The sequence below is a fragment of the Agelaius phoeniceus genome, chromosome 12 (assembly GCF_051311805.1).
Source record: "Agelaius phoeniceus isolate bAgePho1 chromosome 12, bAgePho1.hap1, whole genome shotgun sequence".
NCBI lineage: Eukaryota > Metazoa > Chordata > Aves > Passeriformes > Icteridae > Agelaius > Agelaius phoeniceus.
The window spans coordinates 2,554,076-2,578,697 of record NC_135276.1 but is presented as its reverse complement, the minus strand read 5'-3'; the positions used below and the strand labels follow the sequence as shown (position 1 = coordinate 2,578,697).

At 46.2% G+C, this 24,622-nt stretch overlaps 1 protein-coding gene across 1 annotated transcript in view; it reads left to right on the top strand.

Moving 5' to 3' along the window:
- Positions 1 to 10,197: 10,197 nt before the first annotated feature.
- The window catches only part of CMTM4 (CKLF like MARVEL transmembrane domain containing 4), a 39,053-nt gene continuing 24,628 nt past the window's right edge, over positions 10,198 to 24,622 (top strand). Inside the window, exon 1 of the mRNA XM_054640875.2 lies at positions 10,198 to 10,883. Coding sequence (XP_054496850.1) covers positions 10,698 to 10,883 — 186 coding nt within the window. The 5' untranslated portion in view covers positions 10,198 to 10,697. The remainder of the gene's footprint in view (positions 10,884 to 24,622) is intronic.

The window sequence follows — 24,622 nt, the reverse complement described above, 5'->3', positions numbered from 1 at the left end:
TTTCTGCTGTGCTTTTGTCTGGGAGATGCCCTCCTGGCACTGTTTGTGTGGGAGCAGGGTGTGGGTAAGCTCTGGGAGCAGGAGGAGCAGGTTGGCTGTGAGCTGTGTCCCTGGGTTAGTGACAGTCCTCTGGAGCTGGGAGCTGGGCTTGGGACAGCTCACAGCACTTTGGTCCAAAAGAATGTATTTCATTGGGCTGGGGAGACAGCTGTGTGCTTCACTAGCTTCAGATGTATTCTGTGGAATACTGTTCCCAAGCACAGCACTGATCCTGAATTAGCAGGATTCAAATCCAGGCTATGGGAAGTTTAAGGAGTGAATTGCTGGAGTGTTGAAAATCCCTCTTCTCTGCCAATAGTCAAGTGTTCTCACTTGGCTGGGTGTAAGAAGAGCTTCCCAGTAAGCACAGAAGGAGTGGGCATTTAATTAGGATTCTGCTGCTTGTTTTCATCGTTTGTTTCATTTCATATCAATTGGATGCCTCTGTTCCTCTGCACAGATTGAAGCCCTAAATATGAATGTTTGTTGAGTCACCCTGCCTCTGAAATATAAATCAGCTAAGCTTTGGCTTTCTGGTATATAATTTCTCCAGAAGGGAATCCTTATGAGGCCATGAAACAATTATCATTTTAGAATTGCCATAATGTTTTCATTAGCTCATTAATGTGAATAATCAGTTTAAACTCTTTAAGACGGGCTTTAGAAAATATTTTTTGAGTATATGAAGAGAATTCTATTCTATTAGTCTGGGAGAAAACCAAGTGAAGACTTCATCTTCAGATGAGGTGAAGTTGAAAGTGACTTTGGAAAGATGGTGGCAGTGGATGGAAGTGGAAGAACTTATAACTCTTACATTTACTTTGCTGCTCTTCAACTCATTTTTTTTCATTTTTTTTCAAAGCAAAAAAGTAATTCATTTTTTTTCAAAGCAAAATGTCCCTAAGTTAGGGGGGAAAAAATGAGATAATAAGGCTTTGGTGCAGAAGAATCTTTCCTAAGGCTGCTCTGAAGGCTGATTTAAACTTTCTAAGCTGCTCTTAGAAGAGGAGTCATTCACTGCCTGTGCTGTTCCAAATGGTGGCATTTACCTTTCTGGCTTTTCAGGTGTGGCAGGGTTTTGTTAGAGAATGAACTGCTTGGGTAAGAGTCTCTGCTTGAACAGAACAGTGAATTTCTGAGTCTTTGCAGTTCAAATACCTGCACAGGAGAAGCTGGGGGTTAAGAGGTTGTTACTGATGACCTGAAGGAGACTCTGCTTGTCAGGGTCTGTGTTTAGAGCTGAATGGACTGTTTGGTACCAAACCCAAACTAGTCTGTTATATGGTCTTTTTCATTTAAAAATAAATAATGTATTCATAGGATAGATACAGTTTAATTCCAAAGGCACTCTTTTAATGGAATTCAGTTTCCCTTCAAGGAATTGACATTAAAATTCCAGCCTGATATGCTGGAATGCCTTTGTAATAATGAATTTCTCCTTCACTGACCCACTCAGATTGTGTGGAGAAGACAACAAGCACAAATAATCACAAAAGCCAACAGTCTGAGCTGCTGCTTTGGGACACCGCTGGCTCCTGTGAGATTCCTGCACTCCCTGTAAGTGGTTTATCAGCAGCTCCATGGAATGGGCACTGCAGGCTGCAGGTGAGCACAGGGTGGGATTGAGAGGGATTTCTGCTCCCTGGAAGAGTGAAAGAAAGTGATCTCTGTTTCCACATGTACCTCAGTGAAATTCAGATGTTTAGAAAAAAACTCAAGGAATTTTCTCCAATGAATTTCTTGACAAGTGGTAATATAAATATACTGTTACAATGTTTCCAAATCAGTCACGTCTCCAAAATCCTGAAGGATAGGGCACCTAATTCTGCTTCAGTTGTCTTAAAAGAATAAAAAGGCTTGCAGTATCAGCAGCACAGCTGTGGCTGAGAGCAGCAGTGACTGATGCCAGCGCTGTGACCTGGCAGGGTGAGTGGATTGGAGCACTGTCACTCCCTGAAAGAGCTGTGCAATCCCTGCTTTGTTCCAGGAGTCAGAGCCCCCTGCTGTGAGTTCCTGGAGGGCTTTTTGGGCAGCACGTTTGTAATTACATGCAGGAGGTCTGTGAGATTATGGCAGAACCAAGGGAAGCAATTAATTTTCTTTGTTGCCTTTGGTAGCAGACTTTGTGCAGCAGAACCAACACTATGAGTAGTAACACTTTATCTGAAGGAAAAGATCCCTCACTCCCCTTTCCCTAACACTTAATTATGTTTTGCTGAACGTTTCTGGAGCTGAAATATTCCAAGCCCGGGAGGTGGCAGGCGTGGGATTGGTACCTGAAGGTGACAATGCTGGATATGTCTACAAAGGCACTGGCAAAGGCAAAGGCACTGCTTGTCAGCTTCCCTCAGTAATTCCTGTTTGGCAGATTATTTTTGTTTTGATATCCAAGTATCTTCCAGAGAGTGAGCTGATTTTTCCCCCAAAGAAAAGCGATTCCACTCAGGTTTATGAATTTTAATATGAGTTAAGCTGTTCTCCTTTTAATTTCGAGTTGACTAAATTGACACTGGTTTGGCTGGTTTGTTTCTTTCAGAACAAAAGCTGAAATAGCAGAGTCCTGCACTGAAAGCCAACAATTTTATCTGTCCACAAGAAAGCTGAATTAGCTTGCACAAGCTGTCTTTGAAAAGTGTCTGAGTTTTCAGTACAAATGTTTTGTATGTAACATGCAGTGTAGCTTTATGACATAAAAATGTCATCTTTAACTTGGGCTTGTGTGGTATTCACATGCCCTCTGAACAGAGACAGGCTGTGAGGCAAGCTGAGAAGAGGGAAAACACAATTCTTATCTCACTTGCTGTGCCTGTGTTGTGCTGAAGTAGAATGTAATATAGAGATTGTTCACCCACAGTGAGGATGTTTGGTTCCCTTGGCCTGTCAGGGCCAGGTGTGTGTGTGTGTGTGTGTGTGTGTGTGTGTGTGTGTGGGACTGGCACGGGACAGTCACCAGAGAACCAGGGATGAGCGCAGGGTGAGCAGCTGTGAGCAGGAGTGAGGGCAGGGCAGATTCACTTTAGATACAATGTACATAGTAGAGTATAATAAAGTAATTCTTTAGCCTTATGATGATGGAGTCAGATGCATCTTTCTCTCTCCCCTTTGTCAGTCACCTTTGATTTACAATAGGCTTGTCCAAAACAATCCCTCAAAACATGCCAGAAATGGAGTTGCAACTACTGCAAGCATGTGCAGTGAAATATTAAAGTTGAGAAAAGGAAAATGCCATTGTAGATCTCTGGCACTCACCTGACCAGTCTGACAGCATTCCAAAAGCCAAGGACTTGCCTTTTAGAGAGGGAGTGGAATGGACTTCATTGACAGAACAGAGGGAGTGAGACCCCTGAGGGAGGATGGATGGATGGATGGATGGATGGATGGATGGATGGATGGATGGATGGATGGATGGATGGATGGATGGATGGATGGATGGATGGGCGGGCTGCTGAGATCAGATCCACTCTGTGTGTTGTCCATGGCCTCAGTGAGAGAGACTGCAGGACAGTGCTGTGCCCTGAGGGCACCAAATTAAAACCTCTCCTTTGCAGAGGAGGAAAATGATTACCCACAAAGGACTTGGTACACTGGTGGTACTCTGCAGATTAGTAGAAAGCGAAGTTGTTCCAAATTTTCTGATGTTCTGAAGGAGTTCAGTTACTGTGCCTACAGGCAGAGAGGGAGAAGTAGAAGAGAATTGCATTTCATTAAAGACCAGTCACTGACTGCACAGAAAATCTCTTGAATGCAAAATGAAGGCAGAAGTCCTGGAGGGAGAGCTCTGGGCACTTCCAACCAAGCCCACAAGTGGCTCTTTCTCACTCAGTTGTGGAGGTCAGTGATGGAGCCTGATCTCCACAGCTGGGCTCAAGCTTTGGTACGAGTTGGGAGCTCCTGTGGTGATGGGCTGGTTTGGAAACAATCAATGGAACATCAGCCTTTGATCTGTGCAAGAGATGGGGGCTACTGAATTAATACTGGCATTTGTTTATGCTGTGAACCTGAATTATTACTTCCAGGTTTGTTTTCCTGGGAAGAGCACACATGCCCCAGGACAACAGTGGATTGTCAGTAGGTGACTAATTAGCTGTGCTTAGCTGGCTGAATCAGGATGTTTTGACCAGTATCTTGCAATGCTGAGAAACTGGCAGGATCTGAAATACTTAAATCAGCAAAATCCTGTCAAAATCTCTCCCAAGTCACCTTTCAGCTGAACAGAAGTACAACACAACTATTAAGAGAATGCTGTCATATTTCAAATATTTTTAGCATGGTTTCCACTGCTTTTGCTTTTGTGCTCTGTCCTGTTCTATCCCCTCCTCAAAAATAACTTAAATCTTTTGGCCAGTTTCAGTGACAAGAAAGATCTTGCAGACAGCTGACTTAATCCCAGTTGCATGAAAATTAAGGGCTTGGTGGAGACGATAAATCCAAAGATTTCCTCTGCTTTAGGCAGGGATTGCCAAGGAAGTTTGGCTGGTTCCTAGGCGAGCCCAGCCAAGCAAAGATCTGTGGTCTGCACACACAGAACCTGGCGCAGCGCTGGCTTCCTTCTGCTTGAGCAGGGGTTGGAGGACAGAAATTGGAGCTGAGCTGCTCCCTGGGCAAGGGGACCCTGGGGAGGGGGCTGGGGCAGTGGCCTCGCTGGGAGGGGAGAGCTGGGGAAGGTGGGAAGAGAAGACAAGCCTGCAAGGAATCAGGATTTATTAGTTCCTCTGTGTATGGCTGGGGAGAGCTGGGGCCATATGCCTGCCTTGGGTTTATAGCCAGTGATGGAAGACTTGAAATTATTTTTCCTGTTTAAAAAAAAGCAAAAAGCCAAAACTTTCCCTTCCATGTAGAAGACCCATGTAACCAAAGAAATACTCTGTGAGGGAATGAGCCAGATGAGCTGAATACAGAGTTCTATCGTATGGAGAAATTAGGTGCTGTTGCAAAAGGGAATATTCTTTGAACTGCTGTTATGGTTGCTGATGTTAGCAGTCAGCTGCAGGTTAGCTGTAAGTAAAACAAATTCAGGAGGGTAATTAAAGAATGAACTTCTCTACCATGTGCAGTTCTCCAGGAGAAGTGCAGGGGCTGGCTGGGTTGTTGCATAACAACACACACAGGATTCAGACAGTTGAGGTCAGTTGTTTTCGCTGGCCCGTTCCATCCGTGGAAAGAAAGAATGTAGTGAGTGTACTTCATCTTTTTTTTTAAGCCTGCTAAGGGACCTTTAAAACTTTTCTTATAAAACATGGTTTATACAATTTTTTCATCCTCCCCTTCAGCTTCCCACCTCCTCAAAAAATAAACCCCAGCTCTTTCCCTCCAAGGTGTGCTGTACCCTGCCTGTTCCATCACTTGCTATAAAACTACTGATGTTGCAGGGGAAGCATCCCCATGTCCATGCAGAGGAACAAGAGTTTTCTGGCCCTCTGCTCTAGGTCTGTGGGGTTTTATGGTGTTATTGGAAGACCACCACCTTTTTCTCAGTTCAGGGCTTTTTTTCCCCTCGGTTCCCTGGATAAATGTAGTGCCATGAATAAAATAAACACTGCTGTCAGTCTCTCTGCATATTTTTTCAGTGTGCTTCATTATACAGGATTCTTTCAAAAGAAATGTAACTCACAGTCTTGGCTGGTTCCCAGCACCATTAAAGGTCTGCTGGCACTTTTCTTAAGAATCTGGCATTTTGCTTCTCTTTTTTATAGAAATTCATTTCACCTTCTGCTCTGTAGAATGTCTGCTGCCCTTTAGCCCAGCTGTGGCTGCACAGTAACCCCTCTCTGGCACTTGCACATTGCAGATGCCCTTAGAAGTTTTTGGAGGTGAAAGGAGCCAGTGACTTCCTCATTCACTACCAAACTGGCCCAGTAGATGATACAGAATAAGATATCAGTCCCTAATCCTGGAGTAAAAACAAATAATGAAATGGTTCTGTGAATGGCTCATTGTTAAAAGCACATGAAGTCGTGTTCCTGTCTGCAAGGTAAGGGTCTGACTGATCTGTTTGGCAGCATTGCCTTTCTTGGTTTTGTTTCTGGGGGGGGAGGATTTTTTTTTTTCTTTTTGGTTTGTTTTTGAAAGGGAAACACTGTTTCCTGATAGTGATGGTGAAGTTTCAGCAGTGACACTTTCACCTGTCCCCTTAATGCAGTACAGCTCTTGGGCAGGGTCCTGTGGGGACTTCAGCTGCTGTTGCCTCTAGTCCCAGCTGTGAGAGCTGGTGCCATCCCTGGGGCTGGGGACTGTCACCAGAGGCTGAAGCCTGGGGGGCTCCAGGGCTGCTCTGTTTGTTTTCCAAGGCCTCAGGGCTGGAATCCAGGTGGAGCTGGTGAAAGTCTGCAGGGACTAATGTTGTAGCTGAGGAGAGGGGTAGGACTCACCACCATTTTGGCTACTGAAGCTGCACTTTTTTAAGCAGATGAAAAGCCCAGGAGTCCCTCGTTGTGCTGTGGTGTGTGCCCAAGAGACCCTGGCCGAATGGGCACGGTGTTTTCAGCCAGTGGAACTTGCAAGAAGCTTTTAGAGGCTGCCCTTCATCTCAGCTTCTTTCTGTTCTCCTCTCTGCTTCTCTCTGAACTTTCCTCAGCTGGCAGGGCTGTGCTTTGACCCCTTTCCTCAGCTGTAGGATTGGTTTTTGACTCCCAGCTGTGGAACCCAGGTCTCCTCAGGGTTCCTGAGGTGCCTTTCCTGGTGGTGTCCTGGGAGGCTGCAGTGCCCAGCTGTGGTGACACGGGATTGTCACACTGCTCAGCAGCATTACACAGAACTGACCTCATGACTCCCCACCATCCCAGTCTTCCTTCTGCTTAAAATCTGTCAGAACTCACAGCTTCTTCTTCTTCTGTTAATTCCTACTTCTGACTCAGCAAAATTATTTGTCCACCTCCCATGCAGCTCATGGCTTCAGAACCAGTGTGCACAGCACACTCCCACACTGGGAAAATGCACAATCCCCTGCACTGAGGCACTCAAAGCTACCAGATGTTTTCCTAAAGCAAGTTCTTTATTAGCTTTTGAGGGTGGGGCTTGGCTTTTTTCTTTTCCCCAACTGAAAAGCTGAGAAAAAGCTTCAGCACTTTTTACATTGAGAATTTCAAGGGGAAAAAAGCCTCCTGTCTGATGCCAAAGTTAAACTCTAATCACTGCTCAGCTCTCCTGGAATTTGGCAGCATACCAGTGCTCCTTCCCTTTGGTAGGTCACGTGCAAATACCGGAGCCTTTTCTTAAAGAACCTCTCAGCTCTTTTCAGGTACTTGCACAGATGTAACTTTGCTGTTAGGATTCTAATGCCTTTTACACTCTTGACTGCATTAAAACACCATTCCTAATAACCACTATTCAGATCTACAAAATTTTATGTTTAAGCATTAAAATACTTTTAAGTGTGTTTAAACTACATAAATGCACTTTAAAATCTGGTTTTAAATTGATATTCCGATTCTACTGGAATAGAATCACAGTTTTAATCTTGGAAATAGCACTTAAATTTGCTTAATGAAAAGAACCCAAAATTGGTTCACAAGTTTATGAGAGGTTGTAGGAACAGCTGAGATGAAGGTTGAGCGATGAAGGTCTCTTTGTTCAGTTTGTTCACTGTGAATATTTAAGATTCTCTTTCAACTGCTTTTTACACCTAACTCACCAGCTGGTTTTAATTTAAATCCAGTGTCCTGGAGATTCTTTCTGATGGGAGGTTTTCAATTCTGTCAAAGCTGACCCAACTGTTCTGTAACAATCAGATCATTTAATTACAGTGTCTATGAACAGCATACTTGGTTTTTCCCTCAGTGCTGCTTCTTCCTTGTTTTCACTCTTCAGTCCCATTTTAGCTGGATGTGAAGAACTCAGTGATTAATTCCATGATCTGACTAGCTCGATGGTGTGGTGGTGTCTTGAGTGCTGCTGAGTGACCCAGTTCCCCATTTTCCTGGTGCCCGTGAGCAGGCACACAATGGAAGGGCAGGCTGTGCTGGAAACTCCCGAAGCCAAACTTATCTGAGAGCGATCTGATCCGCGGGGATGAATGCAGTGACCTTTTTCCTGGATCACTACTTCTATTTACATATTAAACGTCGACTTTTTTTTCCTTCCCGTTCTGCAGAGCTGAAAAGGTGCCGTATCAGGCAAGAATGTGTGTAAAGGATTCCTTTGTTAAATGTTGGCAGCAGCCTCAGCCGGCCCTGCCAAGTCAGTCCGGCCCACCCACCCATCCAGGAGCACGCCAGGGACCCGAGCACAGCCTGGGCTGGGGCTGGGCTCTCCTGGCAGGGCTGTGCCCTGGGAGCTGGGACACTTGGCACACGCTGGGACCAGCCCTCCTCTTGCCCCAGAACACCTTGTTGGAGCAGAACTCTCCCTGTGCTCCCCCTACCCCGGGAATTGGCTGCCCAAAACCAGATGGGTTCAGTGTGTCTGCACCTCCCAGCACCCCCAAACTGCTCTCATGATCTAAATACATTTACACTCCATGTTCTCCACTCCAGGAGAGAAGGAAGTTATTAAGAAGTTTGCAGAAGGGTGTGCTGGAGGAACTAAGCAAACAGCCAGAATGGAGATCTCCTACCACCTCACCTTTTGCTAAACCACTCAACCATCTTCCCCCTTTATGCTTCTTCAACACACCTTTAGATTCTCTTTCAACACATGGATGTGTTTTGGTTAGAATTGCAAAAGCTTGACCAAAATAATACTCACTGGATGTTACAGAAATGTTTTCCTTGCTTTGCTCAGGATAGTTTTCCAAAACTGCAGCAGCAGTCCTTCAAAATAAAGGTTAAATGTCTCTTCAGGTAAATATGCATAACTTGTGTTCCTGAAACAGCCATGGAGCCTTCAGTTACAATCCAGAGATGCTCTCCTAAATGACAACCACATATTGTGAGAGTTCTAATTTCCCTAGAGTTATACAAGAACTGAGATAAGAGACTGTAAACACCTATTAATCCAGCCCTGTGCCACAGTGGGATTTTCCCCTTACATGATTTCCTATTGTTAGGCCAGGTTCATGTGACCTAAGCAAGAGTTACCCTCGGGTTTCTCCATGCTTTGCTCATGTTTTCTTATTTTTTTCTTTCCCTGATGCTCACCCTTCACCAAAGGGCAATGACTTTCTTTTACACATCTCCCAACTCTTCACCTTGCTTGAGAATATCAGCCTCACTCTGCTGCACGGGGTGTAGCAGAGAAGCTGTGGAAGGACTTTGCACAGTCAGCTGCAGCTCCAGTTAGCCAAGCTGCGACTGTTAGTGGTGAACAAACCCCTGACTCTCTGGTTCTCTCTCCTTGTCCCTCCTTCTTTGGAGGTGTTTATTCAGAGGCCAAATGAAAGAAGAAAAATATCTTTAAACTAAGAATCATATGTACACGGTAGAACCTATGAAAAGAGGGATCAAAGGAGTTTCAAGGGAACTGAAAGGGAGACATGAGTAGTTACCTGTCTACCTGGGTGTAGACACACAGGTAACTGGAAAGGAAATCCCCAAGTGGATAAGTCCCAGTATTCGTGGAAAAGAGAAGAACTGTAGCAGGTAGACTCTTGGAGGCCAGAGGAAGATGCTAGAATTCTTAATGTGTTAAAGTCCTGTAAAGTGGAACAGGTGACAGTGTAAACTATCAGTGACAAGAACAGGAGCACGGGTCTATCAGAGCCTGGCTGATAACCATGGCAGATCACAGGATGCAACACGGAACAACCGAACTTCACCGTGGTACACAGCAGTACGGCTGTGCTAAAAAAAAAAACAAACTTAGCTGCATTTCCCTCACCTGGATTTGCCAGGTTATCTTGCGATTTGTCCTTAATTGTCGTGACATAGCACAAGGAAAAGCACCCCAAAACCTGCTTCAGAGCCAGTCAAGGCTACCTTGGAAAACGTCGCTGTTTCGAAAGACAACACTCGTGGAAGAACGGCGCGGAGGTTTCCGCTGCCGGAGCCGCTCGGGCGCAGTGTCAGCGCAGGGGCTCGGCCGTGAGCCCGGGGCAGGTCCCGGAGCCCGGAGCCTGCTCCGAGCCCGCCCCGCGAGGGCCGAGCTGGGGCCGTGAGCGCAGCTCGGTGCCAGCAGCGGCTGCAGAGCCCGAGCGGCCGCGGTGCCCGGGGCAGGTGCGCGGCCCTCCCCGCGGGGCGGGCGCGGCGCAGGCACCGCCCGGCTGCGCGCCCTCCGGGGCGGGCCCTGCCCGCCCTTTCCGCTCCGCGCAGGGGGAGGAGCGGCTGCGGCGGCGCCGCTCGGAGCTGGGCTGCTCTGCCGGGACCGGGACCAGGAGCAGGACCAGGACCGGGATCGGATCCGTACCAGGACCAGAACCGGGATCGGGGCCGGCATCGGGATCAGAACCAAGACAGCGGAGGCGGGAGCGCGCCCCCGAGTGGCGGGGCGGGCTGCGGCGCTCAGGGCTGCGCGCCCCCGGCCGGGGCACGGCTCCGCATCGGGACAGCGCAGCTCCGCTCCGCGCACCCTGCACGCCTCTCCGCACCGGGGCAGCGCTCCGCGCCTCTCCGCACCGCACCGGGGCAGCGCGGCCCCGCTCCGCGCGATGCTGCCCGGGCGCTCCCCGCACCGCTGCGCCTGAGGCGGGCGCGGGGCGGCCATGCAGCCCTCGTTGCCTTAGCTGAGCGCGGCGCTCGGCCCGGAGCCCGCGGCCACCCCCCGGCGGCACCGGCAGCACCGGCACCATGAGGAACGGCGATGACCTGGAAGGCTTCGACGGGGAGGCGTCCAGCGCCTCCATGATCTCGGCGGCCAGCAGCCCCTACCAGCCCACCACGGAGCCCGTCAGCCAGCGCCGCGGGCTGGGCGGCCTGCGCTGCGACCTGGACTACCTGCGGGGCACCTTGGGCAGGCTGAAGCTGGCCGAGGTGGTGAGTACCGCGGCGGGCAGCGGGGCGGTGTGAGGGGCGGGCCCGGCCGGGCCGTGCGGCGCTGCCGGGGCCGCGGGAGCGCGATCCACCGGGGCCGGGTGCCCGCGAGCCGCTGCGGGGCCGGGACAGCGCGGCTCGGTGCCAGCACCGCACCTTCCGACCCCGCTCACTGCGGCCCGGTGCCCGGGGGAGGCTCCCGGCCGTGCCCGGGGGAGGCTCCGCCGTTCCCCCGTGGGACCCGCCCGGGGCCGGGTGCGGAGCGCGCCGGGCCCCGGATCCGCCCGGAGCTCGCAGAGCCATCGCTCGCCTGCTTTGCCCTTAGCGGGCTGAAGTTCTCCTAAGTGCACCGAGTAAAAAGAAAGAAACCCTTAAAAAAACCCCGAACACCAAACGTGAGGTTTTGTATTGTGAAATTAAACGTGAGCTGGGTTCGTTCGTGTACTTTGGACACCTGGGCTGGTTCAGTTTGATGGAGCCTGTGCAAGGCTCGGACCACCCCAGCAGTGAAACACGTAATGAACACCGAAGCATTTCAGCAGTTTCTGTGGTGCTAGTGCCTTCATCTGATCTGCTTTCCAAGTCACTATGATATTTATAGTTTTCAAATCAACAAATGTGTTTTTCAGGATCTTAGGAAAAGAGGTGTTTTATGCAAATGACAGTCACCTTGAAATAGATTTTAAAGTAATTTCTTACAGGGTGCTGCAAATTCTTGTAACTTAAACAAGTTCTTTGGGAAGTATGATGCTAGAAACATTTTAATATTTCGTATTTTTAACTTTGGCATTTAAAACCACTGCTGGTTAGTACAAGGCAGAACTTGCACATACAGGTTTCATGAAAAACACATTGGAAGCATCCTGGCTTCAGCTGCACACAAGTTTATAGAGAACTCCGATGATGAATTCATTTTTTATGAATGCCCGGTAAAATCCAGGATTTGGAAGTGTGATTTGTTTCCATCTCATCTCCTCAGCTCAGGGTAGGATCTGTGCTCTGCAAGTGGTAGCAGTGAGTGTGTTAGCCCAGTAAAACAACAGGGACCAGCAGTGTGTGCTTGTGTGTGTTCAGGACTGGAGCCAAGGGATCTGTCATCACTGTGCAACATCTACCTGTCTTCGAGCTGTTAAAAACTGTCCATGTGGTGGAAATCCTGGGGTGGTGCTGCCTGATACGCTGAAATAATCCACCCTCGGGATTTTTGTTTCAGTTCCTACTGCAGATCCTTTCTGCAGTATGCTAATAACCATGGCAAGTCTTGTTAAAAACTTGTCATTAAATGACTAATTACCGATTGTAACCGAATCCTGTATTATTAAATCTGACTTGCTTGGAACAAATCCCAAAGATACATGGAGTACACCTCATAAGGTTTTAAGTCATGTAAAGAAAGATGGGGGAAAACCACGCTCTGCTGGAGTTAGAGAGGTTTCCTTGTCCCTGGACCAAGACCCTGCTGCTCCCAGTTCATCGCTGGGAGATTGATACTTGCAGAGCAGTGTCTTGAGAGGAGCTGAGCCAATTGTGAGGGTTGAGAGTGTTTTCTGCCAGTTTCATAAGAATGATCTGAGCTATTGCATGTGGTTCCCAGGAGTGCATGAATGCAGAGGGGCAGCAGTTAAATAGAAATAAGGTTAGCTAGTGTAGGGTGGAAGGCTGTGCACCACCTCAGCCTGGTCACTTGTACTCAAAAAAACTCCTCATTCATGGTAATGGAAGAGCAGACTACTGACATTTGCAAACCAATGGAAAACTGAGCAGTGTTGGAAAAGAAAGGAGAGAGAGCACATTCCACTGTGTACTTAGGTTGCTTATTTGCCAAGTATAATTATTGCAATTACAATATTCAATAATGCCTTTGCAAAAATACTGTAGGAACCGAAATGTAACAAAGTCTGTGGTGTAGAACTCTGTCTCTTAAAAACAAGAAGGAGCTCCTGGCACTCAAAAAAACATTACAAAAAGGAAAAAGGCAAGTATTGGTTAAGATAAAAGTCTCTAAGTGTATTATAGTAAAAAAGAATGTTACAGGAAAGATTACAATGCATGTGCTTCATTTAGCATCAGGATTTATCTTAAAATACATTTGTGATTGACAGGCAAAATATCAGCTCGAGGCAAACATTGCTGCTGCTTGTTCTAATCTTTGGTTGAAGGGCTTCCCACAAACTGCCCTGTGGTGCTGAGGGAAGGAAAACTGCTGCTCTTTGTGGCTTGGATGGCCCTGCTTCCAAATGCCCATTTTTGACTGTCAAAAGCAGAAGGAACGGGGAAAACACCACATCACTTAAAATAGGTGTAAGGCTCTGTTAATTTGGTGTAGATTTATCTTTATGGATTCAAATAAAGGGGTTGTTACAGGAGGAAAACCATGATTACATTGTAGGCATATGGAGTAATGTAAGTGCTGTTAGTGTAAGTAGAGGGGACAATGGTTTTAATATTAAATTAAATATTAATATTAATTAATAATAATTAAATAAAATTAATATTTCAAGACAATATGCCCCAAAGTGTCCTTTGAAGGGACACCAATATAATGGGTTATGATGATGTTTCATGTATGGTATTGTGCAGCTTATCTCTCAGCCTTATTTTGGTTTTTGCTAAATTTAGATTTGGTTGCAGACTGGAAAACTACAATTTAGGGGTTACATCTCCTCTTTATGGCCAGTGGTCAGTAATAGCAGTGTGAGGAGCAGTGAGGGAGAAAGGGAAAGGGCCCACGTGGAACAGCTTAGCATTGAAATGACTTCCCTGATTTTGACAATGTTATTGCCAGGTAGGTGAGCTTTTCAGAAAGGAAGCCTTTACCTGCATCTCAGTGTTCTGTTGAAATAGTTGTGTGTGTTTGTTGGGATCTGTGAGGGAACATCTGGACTGGGGCTGCAGCTGTGGCCTCCTTAGAGCAGCAGCTTGGAGGAAGGTGGGGAGTGTTGGACCAGGGCAGAAAAGGAGTGAGCAGGGCTCCTGACACGGGTGGGAAGTGACAGACAAAGGGCTTGAAGGGAAATGGAAGGGGAGAGTACTTAAGGTAGCTTGGAGCTTTCATGTTTGCTTTGTGCTTTTGGTTTTGTTCTGATGGGACTTTGATCTCGAAAGGGAAGTCAGGGAGAAGCCAGTGCATTTGTGTGCTAACCAAAGAAATGTTTTTCCCTTGGAGAGGTTGTCTCCATTGACCTTCTGGCATTTAAAAGGAGCATACCTTTAATCATGGAAGGAGTGAGAGGTGCCTGTCCTTGGAGAGCAGAGCAGGAATGTTCTTCAGAGTTTATTCTCATTTCTTTTTGGCATGAATTTGTTTCTCATGCTTTTGAGGGCTTTAATACTTCCCACAGAGACTGCTGTTCAATGATGAAATGGATATCACTGGAAAACTTTGCTATGGATGTCCTCAAATGATTTGTTTTATTTCAGTACTTTCTCCCCATTCCCTTGAATTTCCCAAGGACAGTCTCTCCTTTTACTGAGTGTGCTTGCAGAAAAGAGGTGTTTAGTGTGGGGGGTCAGGAGGGGCCCATTCTGTCCTGCCAAGGAAATCAGCTGGTTAGGAGGTACCCTCTCTTTGCTGGAAATAGTTTCATTTTAGATGAGACTGTCAGCTTTTCTTCCCTCCTCTTCATTTTAGTTTTCAGCTTTTCAAAAAATGCATTATTATTAATATTTTTCCTTGGTTATTGTAATTCTGCACCTTTAAGGATCTTACTGTCATTAAAGCTGGGCATGGACACATTTCCTACTGAAATTCCCATGGCCAGTGGTGGCTGCCCTTTGTGTGCTGCTCGGTATTTTTGGGAGTGTGGCTCCAGGTGGGCTGTTCATAGGCTTGAAGGAAAGGAAAACCAGGCAGGATCCTGTTGGAAACCTGGTTGGTTCTCACTGTAATGCTGCCAGGTTTGCACAGGCACTTGATTTAAAGTAACATGTGACCCCTTTAGCAGCTGGGCCAGGGGGTGTGAAGAATTGTGCCTGGTCAGGTAGGAATGGTTCACCTGGGATCACAGAGCTGCCTTCTGGTGGGAGCAGCAAGAGGCAGAAGCCCCTTAGCATGTGCTGCTGAGAGGGTGGATGGCATTTGTGGTGGCTGGTGATGGCTTCTGTGGCTCACACAGCCTAGACATTCTTCTCCTCATGTGTTTGTTCCAAATGCTACAGAAATCCATCAGAGATTCCTTTTAAAGAAGATAATACTTCTGCTTGGGAGGTCTCTGAGCTGGAGATGCTGATGAGTGCACTGGGAAGTATCACTCCTTTCTTGCTCTTCTCTTCTTGTCTGTAGCATTTGATATTGCCAGGGGAGGCAGCAGTTTGAGCTAAATGAAATCTGGTGGGAATAGCAGTTCAGATGTTCACAGTTTTCAGAATAAAAAGTTCTGTCTTCATTGGTGGAGAGTAGCTGTGCATTGAAAAAAAAGTTGTTTTGTGGCTTACTATCATTATACATTTCCAGATTCAGAAATGGGTTGCAGAGGCCAGGACTACAGTGGAGCTCTGGGCAGTGAGGTTCTGTTGAGATGAAGAAAACAAAATTCAGAGGCCAGGGATGCATGCCTACATGGGTAATAAGACTACTGAGAGTTCTCATTGTTAATTATATTGGAAAATTCAAGTAATAACATTTGTGTTCCAAGGAATAAGCTAATTGCTGACTATTAGAATCTGGCTGAAAGCTATTCTGAGGTGTTCATTAATCTCATATTTAGTTACTGCTTTCTTCTTGTGTCTTGAGCTCAGCATCTGAGCTGGAGGGCAGGATTAGATGGAGCCCCCAGCTGTGTGTGATGTGTCCCATCTGAGGGCCTGTCTGACTTGGCTGCTCCTTTGGCCCTGCAGTGCTCTGGGTGAGCTGGGTGCTTCCCAGGAGCTGCCATCTGCAATCAGGGAACTTCCAGGGGCCCAGTGGATCAGTGTGAATGAAGGGAGATTGCTTTTGCATGGGCTGGGGTGGAGTTTGCATTTCTGTCAGTGAGGAGTTAATTCAGTTAACAGAGGGCAGTGGGGGGATGTTCTGAGGGGTCACAGCAGCCAGGCCATCAGGCCTGGTGGGAAGCACTCGGTGCTCCTGGTGAAGAGCAGAGCACTGCAGGAGACACTCAGGGGGAATTTCAGGTCCCTGGCAGCCCTGCATCTGCCTTTTTTATTCACAGGTGGTGGTTTCACCTTAAGGTTTAGTTCTCTTCATTTATTCTGCACTTTGGAGGGATAGAAGCCTTCCTCCTTTTTGTTGTGGGTTTAGTTGGAGCAATGGATAGCTCTTTGTTCCTGTGCTAACACTGCCCTTGCTGTGACTCCTGGCCCTCGTGCCCTCAGCCAGCCCTGTTTGTGCTGCAGGAGCAGGACAGGAGGGCTTGGGCAGTGCTGGACAAGGGGCTCTGCTGGACAAGGGGCTCCCAGAGCCACAGCCTGGCAGAGCTGGCCTTGGGGCTGGGTCCCACCTCTCTGCAAGGTCACTTTGCCAGACACTTCTCCTCTTTCATCCCAGGATCACACTGGCAATTTGTGGTCACTCTGTGATGATCTGCATCGTCCACCTTTTTATTCTTTTACACTCTCCAAACAAGGAATGTGTGCTACTGTAAGAAATTGTGACTTTTTTCTGTCATATGCTGAGGTTTGATTTTTGGTGGCATTTGCAGCTGCTTGTTCAGAAGATGTTGAGTATCACAGCAGATACTGGTGATCTCTGGTATTTGGTCTTAGAAAAAGGCTGTTATATCATATTGACAGGATCAAATTTGTAATGCACAAATATGCTTAGAAATAGTTTACAGGTGTCTCTTCAGTGCCTCTGAAACTCTTGACTTTTCTTTTAGATTTATCTTTAAATGTTGTGGATCTGAATTGGTGTGTGGTGATATTTTCATCCTAATATTTACTGTGGAAGAATAATAAGATAATTCTGTTTAGCTTTGCTTTTCATTGTTGCTGTGAACAACTGAATAAATTACTGTGTCTGTCTTCCCACAGAAAGGTGAATGGGTTTTGGTTTCTTTCATGGTGTCTCTTAACTACCATCTGGCCATGGTCATATCTTCCTGCCAGTAAACTCCAAATTCCTGTTAATTCCCCTCTTAAGATGGTGGATAGTTTTTAAATTCTGATTTCAGAAGAAATTCCTACTATGTATGTACCAAGTATGCTGTATTTTTTTCCCTTCCATAATGAACCAGTGCAATAGTAATAGATGCCCTACACTAGTGTAGTTCTCATGGTATTAATAATTGGAAAGCAATCTTTACTTCTTGTAATGTTTCTGGTAATATCTTTTGTTGATGAGGCTCCATAGTGATTTAATTATCATCTTGAGATAAGAAAGACAAGGATAGAAATTTAAGAGGTTGTAACATAATCAGTGTTGGAGGAATCTGTTACTTCTGGTGAGGGTTAGTGCATCATTTTGCAAAATCAACTTGCACACTTTCCAGTAGCCATCATCATCCTGTGCTCAAAGCTGCATTTCATCAAAATCTCTCTTGCTTCAGGACCTTGGCAAATAATTTTGTACTGACATTTTGCATATAAAGAAAACTAAATGCACAGTGATGAGACCTCTTGATGCCTTAGGATTTTGGCTTTTATATTTTTGAAATCCTGTACTGCGTTAGTGTATAAACTCCATATAGAGTGTTAGTTAACTCTCTTCACGTTTTGATCAGACTAAACAATTCCTTTAGGCCTGAAGGACACCCTGCAGCCTCAGGCCCTGAAAAGTACAAACAAAAGTGAGTTGGAAGGGAGGAAACTGGGGGAATATGACTTCATTACCTGAAGCTGTAATTGGAGGATTAACCCCTGGTATGTAAATGGACCAAACTTATAATTGTCTGAAACACTCCAGTGTCCATGTTGAGTGTAGCCCCTCCCCTCCCAGAGGCTTTTGACTGCCCAAAATGTGCCTTTTGAAGGTCTTTATTAAATACCTGCTTTTATTCTCTTAACCTTGTCCAGCCTCTGTTCTAGGCAGCCACTCCAAGGCATCATCTTACCCATGGCTCAGCTGCTGTTCTGTAGTGCTAAAGTCACCACTTACTAGAGCTGCAATTAAGAATACATTCTTATTAAAAAAAAAAACAAAAAAAAGTCACCTAATTCTCAGATGATTTGCATAGTTGCTTCCAAAACATGGAAGTGATGCTTATGTTTCCCTGGAACTTGTGCCATCAACTCCAGAATATGGGAGGATGGAATCAAAAGCTGGACAACACCACCCTGCTGTAGAATAGGTGTAAGAACACCCGGCCATGAGTAGAGAAAAGATGGGTCAGAAATACTGCTTGCAATGGGCAGAGAGGTCCTAGAGCTGGTGTGGCTCTCACCCAGAATGAGAGGCCACTCACAGCCCACAGGGGGGGCTCAGGTGAGCAGAGATCCTCTGATGTTTGAATCTCACCATGTGCAAATTAAACTGGGAACTATAACTCAGAGTATCAGATTCCTGACTGTGGTGGCTAATGAACTGTAATTAAGGCTCTGCTGTGCAATGCCTTAGCTTGTGGAAGAATATGATGCATTTGAACCCAGACAAGCGTTCCAGCATCCAGTTAAACTTCTGTTAATGTGTAACTTGGTATGCAGGTGCTGATGCTTGCATGTCTTTCAATTTTCTTTAGCTCATATCTACATTCCCAAAGTGTTCATGTTGGAAGTGAGCTGACCTGGCTGGGGTTGTTTGCTTCATTCAGGAGAGCCTGAAAGCCCAGCAGTGCCAGTGAGCAGGAACAAGTCCTGTGCTGTGATGGGATGCATGAGGTGCTGCTTCTGCTGTGACTTTCACTGAAGCTCACCCAGGGCGTTTTCAAATGCTGCAAATCTGCCAGTGATACAGCATTGCTCAAAACAGGTCTGGCAGGTTTTTTTTCAAATTATTTTATGAATTGTCTACAACTATTTCCATATTAGGAATTTTCTGTACTTTTGTACATTTTTGAACTGAAATACTTGTGGCAAGAAAGCAATGAGAATGGTTGTGAATGTTATTAAATGCTTAAGTTCTCCAAGTCTTTAACAATCTGTAGTAACTTCTGTCTCAGGAAATTATTTTCATGCTAGAAATGACTTTCATGCTAGAAACTGGTAGTGCCACTTGAATGTCGTGAGTAGATTAATTAGCTGTTTGATGACAAGCTCTTCTGAAAGAAACGAAATGTTGCATTTAATGCTTAGAAACTGTTTTATCTAATGTAGAGGAAACATTTTGTTAAGCACAGTGATATTTAAAGCCGAGATGCTGTTGGAATTATTACCGTTTAGAATTGCTGTGGTGCAGCCCCTGGTGTGCAGGCAGAGCTGCAGAGCTCTGTGCTGCTCACGGCACTTCAGGGCCTTCCACAGGCGGCTGTGCCCTGAGAAACGCAGGCTGGGCAGGGCACGGGGGCTCTGTGCTGCTCTGGGGAGTTACTGCTGCCCGCTGGGTCTGTCTGTCCTGCCCCCGTGTCAGTCTGTCCTGCCCCCTGTGTCAGTCTGTCCTGCCCCCCTGTGTCTGTGTGTCCTGCCCCCTGTGTCAGTCTGTCTGTCCTGTCCCCCCTGTGTCAGTCTGTCCTGCCCCCCTGTGTCTGTCGGTCCTGCACTCCTGTGTCAGTCTGTCCTGCCCCCGTGTCAGTCTGTCCTGCCCCCTGTGTCAGTCTGTCCTGCCCCCCTGTGTCTGTGTGTCCTGCCCCCTGTGTCAGTCTGTCTGTCCTGTCCCCCCTGTGTCAGTCTGTCCTGCCCCCCTGTGTCAGTCTGTCCTGCCCCCTGTGTCTGTGTGTCCAGCCCCCCTGTGTCAGTCTGTCCTGCCCGCTGTGTCAGCCTGTCCAGCCCCCCTGTGTCAGTCTGTCCTGCCCCCTGTGTCAGTCTGTCCTGCCCGCTGTGTCAGTCTGTCCTGCACTCCTGTGTCAATCTGTCCAGCCCCCCTGTGTCAGTCTGTCCTGCACTCCTGTGTCAGTCAGTCTGTCCAGCCCCCCTGTGTCAGTCTGTCCTGCCCCCCTGTGTCAGTCTGTCCTGCCCCCCTGTGTCAGTCTGTCCTGCCCCCTGTGTCAGTCTGTCCTGCCTCCCTGTGTCAGTCAGTCTGTCCTGCCCCCCTGTGTCAGTCAGTCTGTCCTGCCCCCCTGTGTCAGTCTGTCCTGCCCCCTGTGTCAGTCTGTCCTGCCTCCCTGTGTCAGTCAGTCTGTCCTGCCCCCCTGTGTCAGTCAGTCTGTCCTGCCCCCCCTGTGTCAGTCTGTCCTGCCCCCTGTGTCAGTCTGTCCTGCACTCCTGTGTCAGTCTGTCCTGCCCCCCTGAGTCTGTCTGTCCTGCCCCCCCGTGTCTGTCTGTCCTGTCCCCCCTGTGTCTGTGTGTCCAGCCCCCCTGTGTCTGTCTGTCCTGCCCCCCTGTGTCAGTCTGTCCTGCCCGCTGTGTCAGTCTGTCCTGCCCCCCTGTGTCAGTCAGTCTGTCCTGCCCCCCTGTGTCAGTCAGTCTGTCCTGCCCCCCTGTGTCAGTCTGTCCTGCCCCCCTGTGTCAGTCTGTCCTGCCCCCCTGTGTCAGTCAGTCTGTCCTGCCCCCCCTGTGTCAGTCTGTCCTGCACCCCTGTGTCAGTCTGTCCTGCACCCCTGTGTCTGTCTGTCCTGCCCCCTGTGTCTGTCTGTCTGTCCAGCACGGAGGCTCCTGCGTTCCCCGGTGCAGCTGGCAGGGCTCTGCCTGTCCTGGCCACATCTCTTGTTTTAATGTTCCCCTTCTCCAGGATGTCTGGGCTTTTTTTTGCCTTTTAAGGGATGGCATCTACGGGGCCCTTCGGGTTACAGTCTTGGGAACGTTGGGATTGCAGGGACATTTTGCACCATTTCCTTTAAACAAAAACAAACCCAAAAACTTCAATGGATTCCGTAGGGCTACTTTAAGTTCTTGACTGTTTTCTCATTAAAATTCCTTTCTTGTCTTAGTATTTGTGGGATGTTTGATGGTTACTCATAGTTGGGATTAAACAGGATTTTAAAGGATACAGACAGATTCTGATAGTGATGGAACAGAAGTTTCATTTTTCAAATAGCCAAACAGGCTAGTTAAACTAGAGGCTATGCAGACTGAATACTTGACAAATTTTATAATTATACCATTACTTCTTAAAACTAATAAATTACTTAATTTATCTGTTTGTTACCACATGGACTGTGTTTTAATATTGTTTTGACTAGACAGGTTTCCAGCACAGGCTGGCCTGTGAACATGGATGGGAACATGAAGCCAGTTCGGAAGTATTGATTTTTTTCTTTTTCAGAAGCTGAACAGAGAATTCTCATGAGTGAAGCAATAGGGATTTTTTTGTACTTTATTTAAAAATCACGCAAGTAGGATCTCAGTAACGTGCTGTATTCCAGCAGAGTGTGTGTGTGCAGCCCTGAGAGAAGAACAGGGCAGTTTTGTCTGCCCATTTTGTTTAAATAGCAGAGGTATGATAAGCTCTGCATCCTCACAGCTTCACTTAATGGAAGGTTCCAGAAGTGGAGTGGGGAGGGCACTGCAGCCTTGCTGGGAGGCTGGGCAGGGAAGGGTGGGGCTGCACTGGAGGCACCTCCTGAGTGACCCATGCAGGTGTTACTGACAACTCATGAATGCTGATACAAAACACATTCAAACAGAGACTCTGCTGACTTCAGTGACACTAACTGTTAAATTAGTCTGTAAGACTGACAGCTTTGGCAGTTATTTTTAAGCAAGGTTTTATTTCCCTGCTTTGGTGCCTGAAAGTGAGGCTTGCTAACGGAGCAGTTAAGCTGGATTTAGTCTCCATTTTGTTACCTGTAGCCAGTTTTTACTTTGTGTTAATGTTGTGGTAAAGCCTGCATGAGTAGGACTACAGCAGCAAATGGGACTAATGGGAAAATAATTTATTCTTCCTACTGCCACCACTACTTGCAGCTGGCAGTGGCTGAGGAAGATGCAGATGACTCAGTGCATACAAAATTACATTCAGTGTGGCACCAAAGAAATGTATGATGGTTTCTTTGACCTATTTTTGCCTGTCTTGTTGAAGAACATGATATGCAAATGCTGGTCAGATTGTGATAAAATTAGACTTGAAGAAACCTAGCTGGGTAATCCTGCTGTTGAAGAATTTCCACTCAGTGTTGTGTGAGTGCTTTAATTATGGTTTTTATCAGCACCCTGGAGCCCTGTTCTGAGGTCTGGCCCTGCTGCAGTGGTTTGTGAGCAGAGCTCCCCGGGCTGCTGGCCTGTCCCTCTCTGCTCCTGGGCAGGCAGGGGCACTGAGGCTTCTTGAGAGAATTTCACTGCCTGACCTTGGTGAGCTTCAGCTGCCTCTGAGGAACCTGCCCTGTCTGGCACCAGGGAGCATCATTAACAGGCCAGCTTGTGGGACTTAGAATGGCTGTCAAATCTGCATGCAGATGCTTCCAGAATGAGCACGAGACAGTGACGGGAAAAATTGAGCCTCTGGTATCAGGATATGGTGGGAAAGGGGTGAAGAACCATCCACCTCCTTTAGTTTCTCTGTTTGATGGCACTCACTGTGGCCATTGGCACAATTCATGTACTGTAGATACAAAATAAACCTTTCCATTTATGACTTGTTCACTTTGCTGGGTTGTTCAGGAATTAAGTGATTAATGCAGAATATGAATGGGAAAGTTAAAAATGTGAGAGTGTGTTGGGATTTTGTTAATTATTGTCTTGAAGGACCTGTTGCTTATGAAAATATTTTGATTTGTGCTACACAAGAATTACAGTTTCTGGGGACTGGAGGCACAGGTTCCTGTGGAGAGGAATTGGTGGGAGAAACCATTTATGTTTGGCTTTGTTTAAAGCATGGCTCTCTGTATGGTCTTCAAATGAACCTTCCTGTAGGGTGGGGTTGCTCAAAAACACTTGATGGGCTTTTGTTTATGGGACAGGTGGCACACTACATTCATTTTTGTCTAATCTGGAAGGTTTGTTTGGATCTCATTCAGATTTCAGTGGGGAAATGTCATGTGCCTAAAACAAAAACCTCCTTGCATTGTGCCTTGGCTTCAGATGCTGTTCAGTGGTTTGTTTGGTCAACTGCTTGGTGGATAAACCTAAAATACATCTAAATCAGACTTTTGGGGGGGGTTCATTGTTTTTGTTTTCTTAGGAAGAACTATATTTGTTTTATCTGTCAAAACCTACTGTGTGTTTAATGGTACTTGAGCTGGAATTGGTTTTGCATTTATCTAGCAGATAAGAATGTTTGTTGTATAAGTGTGTCCAAGCAATAACAAAACTCTACTACTGCAGTTAGCAGGAAATAAGTCACCACATCATGTCTGTACTTTTTTTGTTCTAGATTCTATGATTAAGTTCACTTTAAAATTGATGCATTTCTGGTTTAGCCAGTTGAGAATTTCTTCTGTTCACTGCAGTTCAATTCATTTTTTTTAGAATAAGCCTTAGTTTTGATGTCATAAATGCTTTGGAAAAACCATCATTCTGTTGTTGATTTTGAGTGTTGATTACCCTCACTCTTAAATATGACCCTTTCTCCTAATACACCATCAAAATGTTTCAGGTCTCACAATATGTTCTGTATTTAGAATTGGTCTTCTGCCTGCACTGAGAAGAGGAAGTCTGCAGTAGCTGAATCTTAGGGTTGTAGAAAACTGCTGGAGATGGCAAAAGATCAGCTGATTCAGTAAAGATTCCATAAATTTATTGCGTTGGAGTTTTGCCACATTACAGCCAAAAGTGAACTAAGAAATAATGAAAAACTTTGCAGCTCTGTGTAAAACACTAGAGGTGCAATGATGATCTGAAACTCATATTTTCTGCTTTTGTGTCAACCATCACCAGCAAAACCAGATCAGAGGTGAATTGGGAGGCCTGGTTGAATTTCTCTGGGCTGGTTTGATTGTTTGTGCCATTAGAGCACAATTCAGTTTACCCAGGGTGCTTAAGCTTCCCTCTCTGGTAAGTGTTTGTTTTCTTGCAGGGAAATTTTAATGCTCCTTTGTGATTTAAGGCCCCTTGAAGCCTCTTACCAGAGTTAATAACACTTTTCATGGAGTCTTGAGGATGCAGAGCAGGAGCGGGCGGGAAATCAGTCAATTTTTGCTTAGGGTAAAAGATGGTTTCCTGCTGGAGGAGCAGGACTGTGTTTGAGCCATATGATCCCAAATATTCATATCTGTGCCAGCTGTTTCAGATGTGGGAAATGCATGTGCTTTGCAAGGAATGAGACCCACTTCGTTTCATGCATAAAGTTGGGACTGCTGGGCCAAGGAAATGAGAACAATAAATCTAGATTTTAATTCCAGAAAGTTCAAAGTCTTCAGATACTTTAAGTGGTGTAAAAGCAATATATTCCTCCCTATTTTGTGCATGTGTATTCTGCTGTACCATTAATTTAAACAGTCTGGATGTAAAAATGTCTTGCTAGTGTGACATTCTTACTAAAATTCTGTGGGTATTTTTCAGGCAGAAAAAATGCTGACCATTTTGTGGTTTTTTGGAAATCATGTGTAATTATGTCATTTAACCACACAATAAGGCTTTCTGTGGTAGTGTTTTAGATAAACAGGAAAACTCATTTTTTACTTTGTTTTCATTGCAGAACTGTCTTATTTTATTTTTAGTGCAAAGTTCTTTGATTATTTTCCTCAAAAATATAGCACAACATATTCTGACAGGAAAAACACATCTTAGCAACCTCCTAAAAGTTCTTTTCCATGTTGGTACCTGTCACAGCAGGTCTTCTCCATTTTGGGAAGTAGAGTGTTCTATGTCTGATGTCCCTGTGTTGCCAAGAAAGTGAT